Source organism: Helianthus annuus, chromosome 15, assembly GCF_002127325.2.
Source record: "Helianthus annuus cultivar XRQ/B chromosome 15, HanXRQr2.0-SUNRISE, whole genome shotgun sequence".
Lineage (NCBI taxonomy): Eukaryota > Viridiplantae > Streptophyta > Magnoliopsida > Asterales > Asteraceae > Helianthus > Helianthus annuus.
The window spans coordinates 59,093,478-59,109,262 of NC_035447.2; the positions used below are offsets into that span (position 1 = coordinate 59,093,478).

General features: G+C 38.4%; 1 protein-coding gene across 1 annotated transcript; it reads left to right on the forward strand.

Annotated features, from left to right (window-relative positions):
• The first annotated feature begins 10,792 nt into the window (after positions 1 to 10,792).
• Positions 10,793 to 11,284, forward strand: LOC110909747 (60S ribosomal protein L14-2-like). The gene is made up of 2 exons (XM_022154526.2): positions 10,793 to 10,919; positions 11,002 to 11,284. Exons 1-2 carry the CDS (start codon positions 10,811 to 10,813, stop codon positions 11,259 to 11,261), a joined length of 369 nt encoding a protein of 122 aa, XP_022010218.1. The 5' UTR covers positions 10,793 to 10,810; the 3' UTR covers positions 11,262 to 11,284.
• Positions 11,285 to 15,785: the final 4,501 nt, after the last annotated feature.

Here is a 15,785-nt window from a genome sequence, read left to right on the forward strand (position 1 = left end):
GTGGTGGGTGGTGGGTGAAGTGTGAGAGAGGTGGTGTGCCAAGGGATGAGTTGCAAGAGCTCCAAACATTCCTATTTATAGGCTGAACAGAAGCTCGGGCACGGCCCCGTGTCCATCTGACTCTCTCTCTTCATTAATTGTAATTCACAATTACAATAAATGCGCCTGCAGGAAGTTGACCACGCCCCCGTGTCCGCTGGGCACGGCCCCGTGGTGGGCAACAGAAGCTTCTATGAGTTTGTCTTTTCTGCTGGCACTTGGGCACGGCCTCGTGCTCACTGAGCACGGGGCGTGTTCAGTCTTCTGTCTTCTTTGTTTTGCTTGGGAAGATGCTGTTGGGAGGTCGGGCATGCCACTTTTGTTCCTTTTCTTGTATTTATGTTAGATTTAGCTGTCTTTTTGCTTCTTTTCTTTATTTGAGCTCGTTTAATCCTGAAAATACAAAAGGAAGACAAAAGCACACTTTTTCTAACATTAGTACTAAAAAGGGTTAGTTTTGTACCACAATTGATGTAATTTATATGTTGCATTTTGTACACATCACTAGCTTGGACACACGACATGAGCTTGAGACCTTTTGAAGCAGTTTCACCGTACACACATAATAAATAACCATTCGCGAGCGAGAATCAAATCATTTTGTCGAAGCACACAACTTCAGCACGGTTTTCGCGTAGAAAGTCCATGCCTTTTTATGATGTCAAAACTTCCAAGCTGCATCGGGATAAGGTCGATTGGGAAGACGTGATTATTGAGCTCGAGAGTACAATCACGAAGAACAGAATGAACGGCGACAGTTCTTCCATTAGCGACTTCAACTTCGAATGACGATGGGAGATAAGAACGCTTACGACCAAGGAGCTTCTCGAATTCAAATGACACAAAGTTGTTATCGGCTCCAGTATCAAACAAACATGATGCATAAATACCATTCACAAGGAACGTACCATTAACCACGTTGTTGTCAGCCTGGGCTTGACGAGCATTAATGTTGAAGGTTCTGGCGCGTGCTGCTTGTTGCTGATGCTGAGGCTGCTGCTGCTGCTGGGGTTCTTGCTTCACAACCCTGTTTGGGCACATGTTTGCAAAGTGGTTAGTGTTACTACATGCAAAGCAGACTCGAGCGTTGATCGCGGGTGCTTGAGCTGCGTGTTGGCCTTGCGGGGCTGGAAGTAGAGCTTGATGAGCAGTGGCTTGAACTGGGGCTTGACAAGGACCATAGCGACAATTGGCAGTAAAATGGTCGTAAAGGTTGCAATGAGCGCAGAAACGACAGGCGAGTCCCACCGGATGATGATATGAGCATGTCGGGCAGAGCGGGTGGGGACCTGTGTCGGCACGCTTTGCTGGCGGCACTTGAGTAACTGGTGCTGGTCGATGATGAGACTACTGCTGAGCCGGTACGGCTTGCAGAGGAGCAGCAGTGGTAGTGACAGCACAGTTCTTGTTGTTGGAGCTGCTGTTGTTGTGCTTCTTCTTGCGGCGTGATGACTTGGATGGTTGAGCAGTGGTGGTGTCGGCAGTCGATGCAGTGGTGGCTTGATGCAGAGACTTGGAGGGCTTATCCCAGAAACCAGCTTTTATTCGCTTGTCATTGATCTCGGCGGCAAGCAAGTAAGTTTCCTCGATCGATGAGGTTTTCGCGGCGTGAACAAAATCGGCAACACAATCGGGTAGAGATCGAATGTACTTCTTGATGGCCGTGTCTGACATCTTGACTTGATCGGGACAGATTATGCTAAGCTGCTTGAAACGAGCGGTCAAGGCAGCATTGTCTCCGTCCTTCTGCTTGATGTTTCAAAACTCGTCCTCCAGCTTTTGGCGTTCATGGGGAGGGCAGAATTCGTCCATCATGATGGCTTTCAGCTCTTCCCAAGTCAACTCATAAGCTGCATCATTCCTGCGTTTGTTTCGTTTGGCCGTCCACCAGCCTAGAGCTCGGGACTGGAAAACGCCGGTCACATTTAGGGTACGGAGATTTGCAGGACAGTCGCTTTGGCGCATAGTGACTTCGATAGAATCGAACCATTGAAACATAGTCGTTGGGTCATCTTCTCCGGTGAATTCTTTTGGTCCGCATGCTTTGAACTATTTGAAGCTAAAAACAGTCTTGTTAGCATCTTTAGGAGCTTCGGTTCTCGACTCCTCAGAAGATTTGCTGACGTTTTCATAGACATCGCTCACAGCTTTTGCCACTTGCTTGGCGATGATAGCAGCAAGACGTCTGTCTCTCTTTTCTCGACGGGTAAGCGGGGTTCGGTGTCCGGATGACGACATGGTCTGCAACAGACATCGTTGTAGGTATCAGACACATCAAAATCGAATCTCACCTCACACGTCTACTACCTACTAAAGCTCAGGAACACGTCGAAACATGTATCTCATAAACACATAGTCGTAGATTCACGTAGTCACAGAAGCACATAAGCACGTAGAGCACAGAGACACATAAACATAGAAGCACATTCCTATTTAATCACAGAGGCAGTCAGAATACAGAAACCTATCATTCAAGTTCGCGTGTCGTTCGCGTATAGCGATCGCGTATAACATGTCGAGTAGTATAGTATAATCGTATAGCAAGTCGGGTATAGTATAAGCCTATATCGTTAGCATAATGTCGCTTAGATTTGTAGCGACTTTTTAGCGTGTTGAGATAGAAGAGCAAGTGCGAGTCGTGTGTGTCGATCGAAGTGATAGCAAAAATCGAATAATCCTCCAAAAACATAAACACATAAATAGGTAATTACACATAAAACACATAAAATCGACAAATCGTTAGAGTGACAACTGCCGACTCAGAAATACAAAAATCGAGAATTAGATCGTCTGCGGCTACTAGACATCGACTACCCAAAGCGATTCGACTATTCTTAATAGACTTGTCGTCACATTTCGACTTTCGGGATCGTGCTTCCGCCTCGATTCTTGGGCATTCAGCGCGTATTCCCTAGGTCATACTCGTGAGTTCAGGTCGTTGGAGTACGTCGAGGCTTTGGTGAGATGAGTGAAAGTTGGAATAAGTTGCCAAGGTTTGGGTTTCACCCCTGGCTTAGCAATTTCTTCCTTGTTTTAGTGAAATTGAGGAGATTATTCATCAAAATATGGATTTCACTCCTGTTTTGGTATAATTCTCCTCGTTCGTTATTGAAAAAGTAATGAAGAAACTCTTTGATAAGTTGGTAAAACAATATCGGGCAAGTAACTTAGTCGAGAGTTTGCGGGTTTCACACCTAATCTCGACTAAATTGCTTGGCTCTATTTGAAAATTCAAGTGCAGTGATAGCGAAGAATAGCAGGTTTTAGCACATACGCTTGGTCTGTTGGTTCCTAACTATAGTCTAGGTCTCTAAGACAACGACCCGGACTAGGTCGTGTCTAGCCTAATTCCCTATAGTTATGGCTCTGATACCAATCTGTCACACCCCAACCGATGGTGGAATCATCGGGGCATGGCACTGAGTGAAACAGATTGTCCAAAAGTTTCCATAACAATTATTATCACTATTCAATTTATATAATACGTCCCATACCGTACCTCAAATAGCAAACAAATTATTACAGATAACATCAAGTCAAATATTCTGTTCCGACAACTCAGATTTTAAATACAAAAATTGTTCAAATGCTTCTAGAGACTCGATCTGCAAGATCTACAGACAACTATGCTCTAGACGCTTATTCTAAGCTCGCCTTCCTAGCAGATAAGCATCCTAATTGCCTGCCACATACGTTAAAATAAAGTCAATACATGAAATGTAAAGGTGAGCATACAAGTTTGATAATAGCATAATAGAGTTCGAAATAGTTTACGCATAACCAGCACGTACACAGAGGAAAATGAAGCATGTTAATTATCGACATGGATCTATCGATACCAACGACTGCGGGTTGACTGCCCGAGGCAGTTCGCAATACATGATTACCACAGTAATCATGCAAGTAATTGTCCTTAACAACCCCCGTGTGAACGGGTGCTGAGTCCAAACTATAGTACTATCGTCGTTAAGGCAGATAGACAGCATTCCATGTGTAGACATAACAACAAGCATTCATTTAGTCACGTAATACATGCGGTAACGGTTAGCGTTTGAAATGATTGAGTAGTGTGTTCGATGTGATTTCGTATAAGTAACGTATGTAACACCCAAAAGTGCTAAAAGCAAAAAGGGATCGAGTATACTCACAGTGATTGATGGATTGAAGGGAGCACTTGAGAGTAGGGTTAGCCTGAATAGTTCGATAGCATAACGATAAGCAACGCGTAAAACGAATACGAGTGCTGATGGGTCGAACAGCCTGGTCGATCGAACGGTAGGTTCGAGCGGACGGGTTGTTCGTTTGGTATGACAGTCCGTTCGGACAGCCTGTTCGGTCGGCCGGTGGGCTCGATCGGTTGGGCTATTCGAGTGGATTGTTTCTTCCTTTGATTAGGATGTGTTTGTGTATGATGGCTTGTCCTTTTGAAGTTTTCGTTGTAGTATTCGAGAACATTGAAGTTTCCTTACCTTTCAGGTCGATCGATCGAACGGGCCGTTCGATCGGCCGGCTTAACCGATCGGTTAGGTACTTCAGTAATAAGTCCTCAGCAGGAGGTCACCTGATCTGACGGCATATTCGTTCGGGTGGCACTCCAATACGTTGGACGGCATATTCGTTCGAGAACATTGAAGTGTCCTTACCTTTCATGATCCGAAGAGTAATTCAAATCAAACCGTAGTTCGATCGAACAACACTTCGTTCAATACTAGCCTTCATGAAATTGTTAAAGTGTGGGACCATGTGCTAGTCGATCGGTTGGCCTGGTTGATCAGCTGACATGTCTGATCGGTTGGGCTGTTCATTTGAACAGCCTGTCTGATCGGTCAGCATCCTGACCTGGTCGGCCTGTTCGTCTAACACTTGGCTGTTCTGATTGCTTGACGTTATATCGAGGTATTTTGACAACGAGCTGAACCGTGGAACCTTCGCTCTTACTTGTTTCCCCTGCTCGGACAGGAATCACCCAAGTCCGGCCGGTGAATTGTTCGGAACGGTAGTTTGACGTTTAACCCGAAATCGGTGAACCTCGTGGATAGAATCCCGAATCTCGAACCACACAACTACTAGAGTGCTTAGTGAGTAGGTTCAAGCTCCGTTTCTACCGGTTTGAAGGCATTGAGTGTAAAAGAGTTGAAAGAAAATTGGAAAATCCATCTTTCAATCTTTTCCACCGTGAATATGTTTAGATCTGTAGTAGATCTTTGTTTGTTTATGTGGAAATCGGTTAGATCCAAGCTATTCTTGGTGGATTGAGGCCAAAACATGAAGTTCTTCAAGAACACCATGATGACATCATCCTAGAATGCTTGAAGCTTGATGATTTCATGGTTAAAAGTTAAGATTTAAAAGATAGAAAGGTGTAGGAGTGTGTATAGATCAAGAAAGTACAAGATTTAGGATGAAATCTTACCGGGATTGAGAGAAATCTGAGGAAAGGTGAAGAGCACGAGCTGGTCGGTCAGAGAGTTTCCAAAAGTGGAAAGAATGACAATGACAGGGCTATTTATAGGCTTCCCAAAGAGGAAAGGGCTGGCCGATCGGCCAGGCATCCCGATCGGACAGCCTGCTCGATCGGACAGTCCGTCCGATCGGCTAGGAGCCTGATCGATCAACAGCCTGTTTCGAGCATTCGGTGCGACGATTTCTGATATTTCGATTTCGATTGAAGATGATACAAATACAATAGAGTTTCCTATTCAAATTACTTTTAATCCCAACCACTATATCTACATACAAGCATCTATATTTCACACTATCTTTTCGCCACCATTTATCATAATTCGATTTCAATTGAGTTCGATTGAGTTCCGAGTTTCGATTCGAGTTTCGATTTATTACCACACATCACATAAAGTAAACATGCACAAGTAACACATAAGGCACACACACACGCATACTAACACCATAATTTGCGTAATTCGAGTTTCGAGTTCGATGATGATTCGATTAGCTTGATTATCGATTGATTGACTTTATCGCATTGTTATTTCCTATTATTCACAGTCGCAAATCGTTTCGCGTCGATAAACATTCAATTGCTTTGATTAATAACACTTACTCCACATAATACAACTAACATAAATACCAACATAGAATAGACTAACTATAGTCAAAGAAGTCAATCTTGACTTTGACTTTGACTTTGACATTCGGTAACACGGGGTGTTACACATTGTATTTCGTAGAAGGGATTGTGTTTCGTTGTAATGCTCTCTGCTATGTGCTATAAATAGCAGAGAGCCTCCCCTGTTCTAGACAAGAGAGCACACCCAGAGAGTTTTGAGCATGATTGTTGAAATATTATACTGTTACTCTGTTGGAATATATATTGAGCTTTAAACATTGAAATCTTTCTTGTGTTTGTGTGTTCTTGGGCTTGATTTGCACATAATCATGGATTCCACACTTGGTTATTGTGTTAAACAAAAAGGATAAGATGTTCTAGATCCTCCTCTAAGAACATACATGTTCCTCTAAACCATATTAAACGGTTCCTTCACAGTTTTCTATATAATTTAACACTATAAATTACAAACCAAACGGGTTCCTGGGAACCCAGACTGGCTGTACATCCGCCCCTGCTCCTGTGCTTGAGCAATCGAACTTTTTATTTTTTTAAAACAAGCTTCGATTTAACCCAAACCAACTTTGAGACAGGGGCGGACCTACTCATAGTCGTGGGTGGGCAGGCGCACCCCTTGAAAAAAAATTTAGTGTATATTTTAGGAAAAAAAAGTCGACCGCACCCTTTGAAAATAATGTTGAACGCCTCATCCGCACCCCAGCAAATAATTCCTTGGTCCGCCACTGCTTTGAGTTACTAGTTACTGTTATTAAATAAAATCCCAGTTTTTATTGTCATTATTAAGTAGATTAAAATTGAATATTAAAAATGTTTAAATGCAACAAAAAACGGTTTGAGCAGTTTTAATTAGCCATGAAAATATACTTGTTTTTAATGACATAGTGACTCAAAATAGTGGGAAGGTTTAGAAAAAACGGAGAGGAAAACTCTTTGTTCCATTTCATAAAACCAAGAGAATGTGTCAAATTAATTATCTCTAAGCAAACACCTACCTTATCTTGTTGTTACCCCCTGAATAGGGAGTTTATCTTCTATAGGAGTCGTTCTACCCTCGGAGACGAACTTCTAGAGCCACAGACGCTCTTTAAAAAAATTGTACATATTCAACACATGTCCTAAACCAAATCTGATTCTTACTATGTTCGTTTTAAGCATTGCAAACTAGGAATCATGTTACTTTTGGCTCTATATGTTTTATATGTTATTATGACTTTAGCAGGCACAATCTTTATTGTATTGTTTCCCATGAAGTGAAATAAATAAAATGATCATCTTTATTTATTGTCCACAGAAAGTTTTCCCAACAATAACATAGCAGTTACATCATAATTAGCATAAAATATAAGACGAGATCATTGATCCTCAAAATCAAGACCAACAAGGAGTGAAGCCACCAAGCTAAAACAGACAACAACACCTCAATGAAGTTCGATACTTACCCTCTACATACTATGGAAACAAATCAACTACGGACAACCTTAATTATCCAACACATCACTTATATATATAGCGATAAACGACGAACAAAATACTAATTAGTACTTCCATAACCGCATAGCAAGTTATCAGAGTTCTTAGATAACGGTTTCTGCATTTGACCAAAGAATGTTGATCTTTTGGACATCAAATATGAAGCTGACGCTGAAGGCAAAGGTGTAACCACATGATCAGCAATTCTTTTCATCCCTTCATGACCACTAATAGTGGTTTCTTCTTCGTATATTGTTTCAAGTATTCTTGAAGCTTTGAGTCTGGAGATTTGTGGAAAATGGGGTGTTGCAACAGCCGAAAATGGTGTGCGGTGTTGTGATGGTTTGGTCTTGGGGTTGGTTTTGGGTAGTGAAGCAAAAAGAAGCCGTGTTGCCATAACAACAATAATGGTTTGGGTTGATTGGGTACAAGTGAAGGATGTGTGAATATTTCATGAATGTTTTGGATAATTTATAGGGCTTTATGAACAGATAAATTGCCTCCTTTATTCATTTAATTATTGAAGGACAACCCATATTTTTTCTGCTTTCCGTCAAAATTTAATACCTTATCCCAATTGTGTGTTGTGAATTATGTCCATCAGCGGAGTTATGACATGTGTATGGTATATTGAAGCAGCATCGCTATCGCGTTATTGTCCTTTACCTTTTTATATAAACATAAAGATTTCTAACCGTCCACTATAAACTTTTAATTTTTGGTTGGGCATGTTAGGAGAAAATAGAACCCAGTTTGTTAACACTATGAAGTTTTGAAAATTTCGTTGGATGTTATGTTTGGGATAATAGAACCTGGTTTATTACATAAAACCACACACTAAGCTTTTCTAGAAAAACAATTTATTATAATTACATATTAAAGATTAGAAATCTATTGTATTACAATAGCACTTCATTGCGTGCACTATTAGAAAATAGTCATTTTGCTACGAAAATTTTCGAAAAAATGTGTCCGAGACACTTGCAACATATTTTCTAAGAATATGAAAACCCTAATTTTTTTCACAATTTTGTCACAAATATGTCGGAAGTATTCTTTTACAACCATATTATCAGACAGTTTCCTACAGGGGTTTTGCAACGTTTTTTTGTCGCAAATGTGTTGGAAAACCTAGGTTCCAATGCATTTCTGACGAAATAAGCGTCATAAATGGCCAATTTTCTAGTAGCGGTATTACCAAACAACGTTGTATCTTTCAAAGGAACTCACTATAACTACACATAATCTGGTTTTTGATTACATATTCGGTTCTACAAATTCTCATTTTAATTTAAACTCCAGTTATATTTGATGTCACACTATTTAATATTTGTTCAAGGCAATAAACACTTATAACCTTGATCGTGTATTAATTAGTTGCTAGCTTTTCAAACTTAATGCTAGGAATCATTGTAGTAAGACAAAAACGGCCCAGCACCATATCATACAAAATTACAAATCCAAAATTGTGCTTTTTAAGGGCGGATGAACGTCAACGTATATACACACAAGCTTTTATCCTTTAATTAGATGCCCTTTTTATAGGGCAACTGTTTTTGTAATTTCGATAGGGAGAGAGCATGAATTATACATGACTTGGTCGTGGTGGTTTCACAAGTTATCATCAAGGTTTGGCGTTTTATGGTGATAGGACCGGCTACAAAAGGGTAACCCGGTACTAGAGACTTTTATGTGCGCATGATTTGAGAGTGTGAGACCAAGACGACTAGACTTGAACACCAATATTTTATTAAAATTCAAAGGGTAAATTACAATTTTCGTTCTTTATGTTTGTATCGAATTACAGTGAATAGCCTTTAACTTCAATAATTACAGTCACAAACTTTTATTTGAAAAACCCATTACATGTTACGTCCTTTAGCTCTAACCTGGTTAAAAATTTCAGTTTAGCTTAATCAGTCAAGGGAACTTTAGTCTTTCTACCAACTTAATTAAAGAAAAAAAATAAAACCTAATTTAAAAACCCATTTCATTCTTTCCCTTTCACCATCACCACCCCCCTCTGTCCCCTCTCCCTCTCTCTCTCTCTCTCTCTCTCTATATATATATATATATATATATATATATATATATAGGGAGCCGCTAAAATAGAAACCACCTCCAGTTGTAAGAACCGTGAAAACCACTCTCCACCAATCAGATTACAACAACAAAAAGGGTGTTTTGGTCATTTACTCCCAAATGTCTAATCTTTCTCTCCCTTCATTAATGGTACCAGAGATTCTCTCCTCTCTCCTCTTTCTTCTCTTTCATCTTTCTTCTTAAAAATTCAAAATCATATTCATTATTTGAGAGACACAACCTGCAAAACCCCAACACCCCTCGTTCCCTTGTTTCTAGCCACAACCACCACCCACACCCCTCTTCAGTGGCGGTGGACCGACCACCACTTTGGGCGGCTGTGGGCGGTGCACCACCGTTGACCGCTGCCGAGCACCCCATCGGAACCACTACCTTTTAAAATATCAGATCTTTGTATCTCTCCTCACTTTTTGAAAACTCATCCCTGATGAAGAAATTCTTCATCATCTTCATCAAAGTATAGGGAGACGGATAGATCGGAGAGAGAGAGACAGAAGGAGAGAGGTCGAAGATGATGATGCAACGGAGGTGTATCGCCGGCAGTTCAAGGCGGCGCCGCCGCTCACGGCGGCGGTGGTGGAAGAGATGGCGGTGGTGCTCGATTCGAGTGCCAGTTCAGGTAATGGTCAGCCCATCTCAATTTTGGTGCTCAGTTTTGAGTTTGGTTCAGGTTTATACCAAATCTTAAACCCTAAATCAGTTGGATTTGTGGTTTCAACATCTTTATTTTCTATTCAAAATTGTTAGATTGTATTAAAGTTTTTTTTTGAAATGATATTAAAATCTCTTAGGTTGCTAACTGTCAAAACTACTAGCTGAATCGCTCTTTTTGGTTGGTTGGTTTGAATATAACTAAGGGGTGTCAGTGCTCTAATGGTTGTTTGTTTTCCTTTTCCGCTCTTAAATTGTAATCGCTTTAGTGAGTAGGTTGTCTGAATCTTGAATTATCTGTGAAAAGGGCATATCAGGGAAAAAAGTTGTAGTTCATGTAGTTTTGGATTAAAGTTGGGCAGGTTTAGGGTCCGTAAGAAATTAATATGTAGTGAAAACAATGTAGGCTGTTTTGAATGTTTATTTTTTGATTGGCAGGCTCTTATTGATGTTCCTGACATGGTGAGAGGTCAAATGAACTTTAAGAGGCTCACTCTCACAGACATCAAAATCGCCATCAAAAGAGTTCCAAACAAGAAAACTCTTATTGCTACTATGGAGGCTGCTGGTATTATTATTAGTGAAATGGTTGGTACTAGTGAAGCTATGCTTGCTGCTGTTTTGATGACCGAGTTTTATTTTGTTTGCAGATGTCAAGAGCAAGTGGGAAAACAGCTCATGGGGAAGAAAACTCATTGTTCAAAAGAAGAGAGCCTCACATAATGATTTTGACCGGTTCGGGTCAGCCGTGGGTCGAGTTTCGGGTCAGTGGGTGCGAGTTTGGTTCAACCTGGTTCGGAAGCTTCAGGTCGGCGGCTCAGTCAAACCGGGTCAGATTCAGAGTTGTTCGGGTCAAGCTTCGGCTCCGTCTCGGTTCGGGTCTTGCGGTTCGGTAGCGAGTTATTATTAGGTTAGTTTAGAATTTATTTAGTTAACGCGCACCGAGCTCGAACCGATACATTAGTGACTTGTTACGTTTGGCATTTTGATAGAAATTTTATATATTGTGTTTATATTGTTGAGTTTTGAAAAGATAATGACAACTTGAGTAGTCGGCTTACTCCAAAAACAGAGGAAACTCTGTCCGTTTTCCGTAAAAAACGTAAAACGTAAATAGTTTAACATAAAACGTAAAACGTAAAAACGTAAAACATAAAAAGTTTAACGTAAAACGTAAAAAGTTTAATGTAAAACGTAAAACGTAAAAAGTTTAACGTAAAACGTAAAAATTTTAACGTAAAACGTAAAAACGTAAAAAGTTTAACGTAAAACGTAAAAACGTAAAAAAGTTTTTGTAAAAAAAAAAAGTTAAACCGTAAACTTTTTAACGTAAAAAAGTTTTTCGTAAAACGTAAAAAGTTTTTCGTAAAACGTAAAAAGTTTTTCGTAAAAATGTAAAAACGTAAACCGTAAAAAACGTAAAAAGTTTTTCGTAAAAACGCAAAACGTAAAAACGTAAACCGTAAACTTTTTAACGTAAAACGTAAAATGTTTTACGTAAAACGTAAGACGTAAAAAGTTTTTCGTAAAACGTAAAAAGTTTTACGTAAAAACGTAAAAAAGTTTAACGTAAAACGTAAAAACGTAAAAAAGTTTTTGTAAAAAAAAAAAGTTAAACCGTAAACTTTTTAACGTAAAAAAGTTTTTCGTAAAACGTAAAAAGTTTTTCGTAAAACGTAAAAAGTTTTTCGTAAAAACGTAAAAACGTAAACCGTAAAAAACGTAAAAAGTTTTTCGTAAAAACGTAAAATGTAAAACGTAAAAACGTAAACCGTAAACTTTTTAACGTAAAACGTAAAAAGTTTTACGTAAAACGTAAGACGTAAAAAGTTTTACGTAAAACGTAAAAAGTTTTACGTAAAACGTAAAAAGTTTAACGTAAAACGTAAAAATTTTAACATAAAACGTAAAAACTTTTACGTAAAACGTAAAAAGTTTAAATTTTTAACGTAAAATGTAAAAATTTTTACGTAAAACGTAAAAAGTTTTATGTAAAACGTAAAACGTAAAAAGTTTTTCGTAAAACGTAAAAAGTTTTACGTAAAACGTAAAAAGTTTAAATTTTTAACGCAAAACGTAAAAAGTGTACAAAAATGGCGCGTTAAAAAAAGTGAAAAAAACGGCGCGTTTAAAACGGCGTGTAAAAAAACGGCGCGTTTTAAAAAAACGACGCTTGAAAAAACGGCGCGTAAAAACGCGTAAAAAACGGCGCGTTAAAAAACTTCGGAAAAACGGCGCGTTAAAAAACTTCAAAAAAACGGCGCATTAAAAAACTTCGAAAAAACGGCGCGTTAAAACGGCGTGTAAAAAGCGTGTAAAAAATTTGGCGCGTTAAAAAACGTGGAAAAAACGGCGCGTAAAAACACGTAAAAAACGGCGCGTTAAAAAACTTCGGAAAAACGGCGCGTAAAAAACGTGTTAAAAACAGCGCGTTAAAAAAACGCCGATTGAGAAAAACGACGCCTTAAAAAAACGGCGCGTAAAAAACGGTGCGTAAAAAATGGCGTTAAAAAACGGCGCGTTAAAAAAACGCCGATTGAGAAAAACGACGCCTTAAAAAACGGCGCGTAAAAAACGGCGCGTTAAAAAAACGGCGATTGAGAAAAACGACGCCTTAAAAAACGGCGCGTTAAAACGGCGCGTAAAAACGGCGCGTGAAAAACGGCGCGTGAAAAACGGCGCGTGAAAAACGGCGCGTAAAAAACGGCGCGTAAAAACAGCGTTAAAAAACGGCGCGTTAAAAAACGGCGCGTGAAAAACGGCGCGTTAAAACGGCGCGTTACGCTTGAAAACGACGCGTAAAAAAACGGCGCGTAAAAAACGGCGTTAAAAACGGCGCGTCAAAAAACGTAAAACTTAAATTGTAAAAAGTATAAGAATCTTTTAAAAAAAATCTGAATTTAAAAATGTTTTTAATAAAGAAATTATGTTTAAAAAATAAAAGTAATAAAAAGTAATTAATGAATAGGACAAAAAAATTAATTTAAAATTAATATATATAAAAAGACAAAATAGAGTCATTTTACTTAAATACTCTTTTGAATTATAATATTAAAAACATAATAAGACAAAAAGCTTTTAATATTAATATTAACTACTTTTAATCACATCTATCCATCTAGTTGATCTAAGGGTCATAAAGTGGTTCTCATGGTTCTTACAACTAGAGGTGGTTTTCATTTTAGCGAGTCAAACAAAAAGTTGTGGTGGATTACCCAACCCCTACCCCTATCCTGAGTCAAACAAAACGGATTCTGCCAGTAACACAAATTATTTAACAGAGAAGCCGAATTATTACATGAACAAAACCTAATGGTATAGCCCTCAGACGGTTGTGGTGGATTAATTCTTCTTCAGAGAAGAAAACAAAAAGTATACAATGGAGACCAAATGCGAACAGAGAGAATTTTGAGGAGTTTTATGCACAACGTCACTGGCCAATCGGTCAAAGGGTAATTAATAGTGCCTTCTCAACATACCCTTCAAGATATACTTGATTTTTCTTTTTTTTTTTTGGGTCTGATTTTTTGACCATAAATCATCGTTCTTGAAGAACCCAGATCCGTTTTGATATGATATGCAAGCAAGCAGGGCCTTTCGTACGTTTTTAGAGACCCTAAGCGAACTATAAAGTGGGGGCCCTAATTTCGCCGACAAACTCTCCTCTAATCCCGACGCCATGGGTGATTACCCTTACTTTTTTCGGCTAGTGATAGCCGATAGCCTAAAAATTGAAAGCATGTTGCTTTGGGAAATGAGAACGATGATTGCGGCTGTATTTTGAGGCTTTAGGCCGCTAAATAATGATGATTAGGTCGATGGTGGTTGTGTTGTAATAGCTGGAAATCAAGGCGAAATGGACTTTGAAACTTGGCATTTTTTTTGCAACATAATATTTATTTTGAACTCCTTCAATGAAAAACATGTTTAGTTTTGAAATAAACGTATTTATTTGAGCCTAATACATATAACTATATATAAAAACTTTCTAAAAATTCGGAGGCTCTAATTTTCTGGCGGCCCTAGGCCTGTGCCTAGGTTACCAAGCCTATGGAGCCGGCCCTGCAAGTAAGTATCAGATCCATTGTTAATCACCAACTTCAAATTTTGCCCTTCAGATTTTATAAGAAACAGACGCAAAGAAGTTCTTGAATTGGGCATTTTAATGTTGAAGAGGGGAATCGATTAGCAGGTTAAGATTGGAGAGATTGGATTTGGTTGAACTGATGTTTGAAGAGAGATTATTCAAGATTTTCTCTCTAACACACTCGTGTGTGTTCACGGTCTATCAAAAAGAGGATAATTTAGGGTATATTTAAAAAGTATTTGTATTTTATTTATTATAATTCTAAAAAAATTAAAAAGACTATGTTACCCGTATGTGATCAAAGTTAACTGAAAATTTTAACTAAGTTAGAGCCAAAGGACGTAAGATGTAATGAGTTTTCCAAATAAAGCATTGTGACTGTAATTATTGAAGTTAGGGCATGTTTGGCTAAGCTTTTTGAAAACAGCTTATTGACTTATTGGCTTTTTGAAAAGTCAGGATGGAGTGACTTTTTGGAAAAGTCACTTTTTCCACTCACATACACCCTCATTGCCAAACACCCTTTTAGAGCTTATGACTTTTCGAAAAGCCAATAAGTCAATAAGTTGTTTCAAAAAGCTTAGCCAAACATGCCCTTAAATGGTATCCATTGTAATCCGATACAAACATAAAGGACGAAAAGTGTAATTTACCCAAATTCAAACAAAGAAGAGTAACATACCTCAGGTCTTAAAATATTTTAGTACTTATAAACTTATAAGTAATGATTATATAAATAAAGATTTGATGAAGGTTGCAATAAATTTTAAAGAATATCCAAAAAAAAGTTAAAAATCCAAAGAGTTTTGAAAATGTTTTTAGTTTTATGTATTTGATAAAAAAAGCTAGCATTAAAAATTGTTAAAGAAATTTGTATTAAACTTAAAAATTTGTTGAAACATTATAATTTGTTTAGAGTTACAAAAACTATTTTTTTTAAATTGTTCTAAATTGTAAAAGCATAACCCATATATTGATGTATGCAATTTTTTTTTGAGTAAACTGCCATTTTGGTCTCTGTGGTTTGAGGACTTTTGTTATTTTAGTCCAAATCTCAAATTTTAAATCTGGGTCCCTGTGGTTTCACTTTTATTGCCATTTTAGTCCAAAAGTGAAATTTGACCAGAATCCCCAAATTAAACCCCCTGTTTTGTCCTTTTGCTCAAGGGTATTTTTGTCATTTTAAACACTAATATATATATAAATAAAATAGAAAATCCTCAAAACTCAATTTGATTATATATAGTAATATCATCACCATCCCAACAACATCTGCATCTGTTTCTTCCTTCTTTCTTACCCCAGCAACACCACCCATCTTTTTCTTTCTTTCTCACCCCAGACATC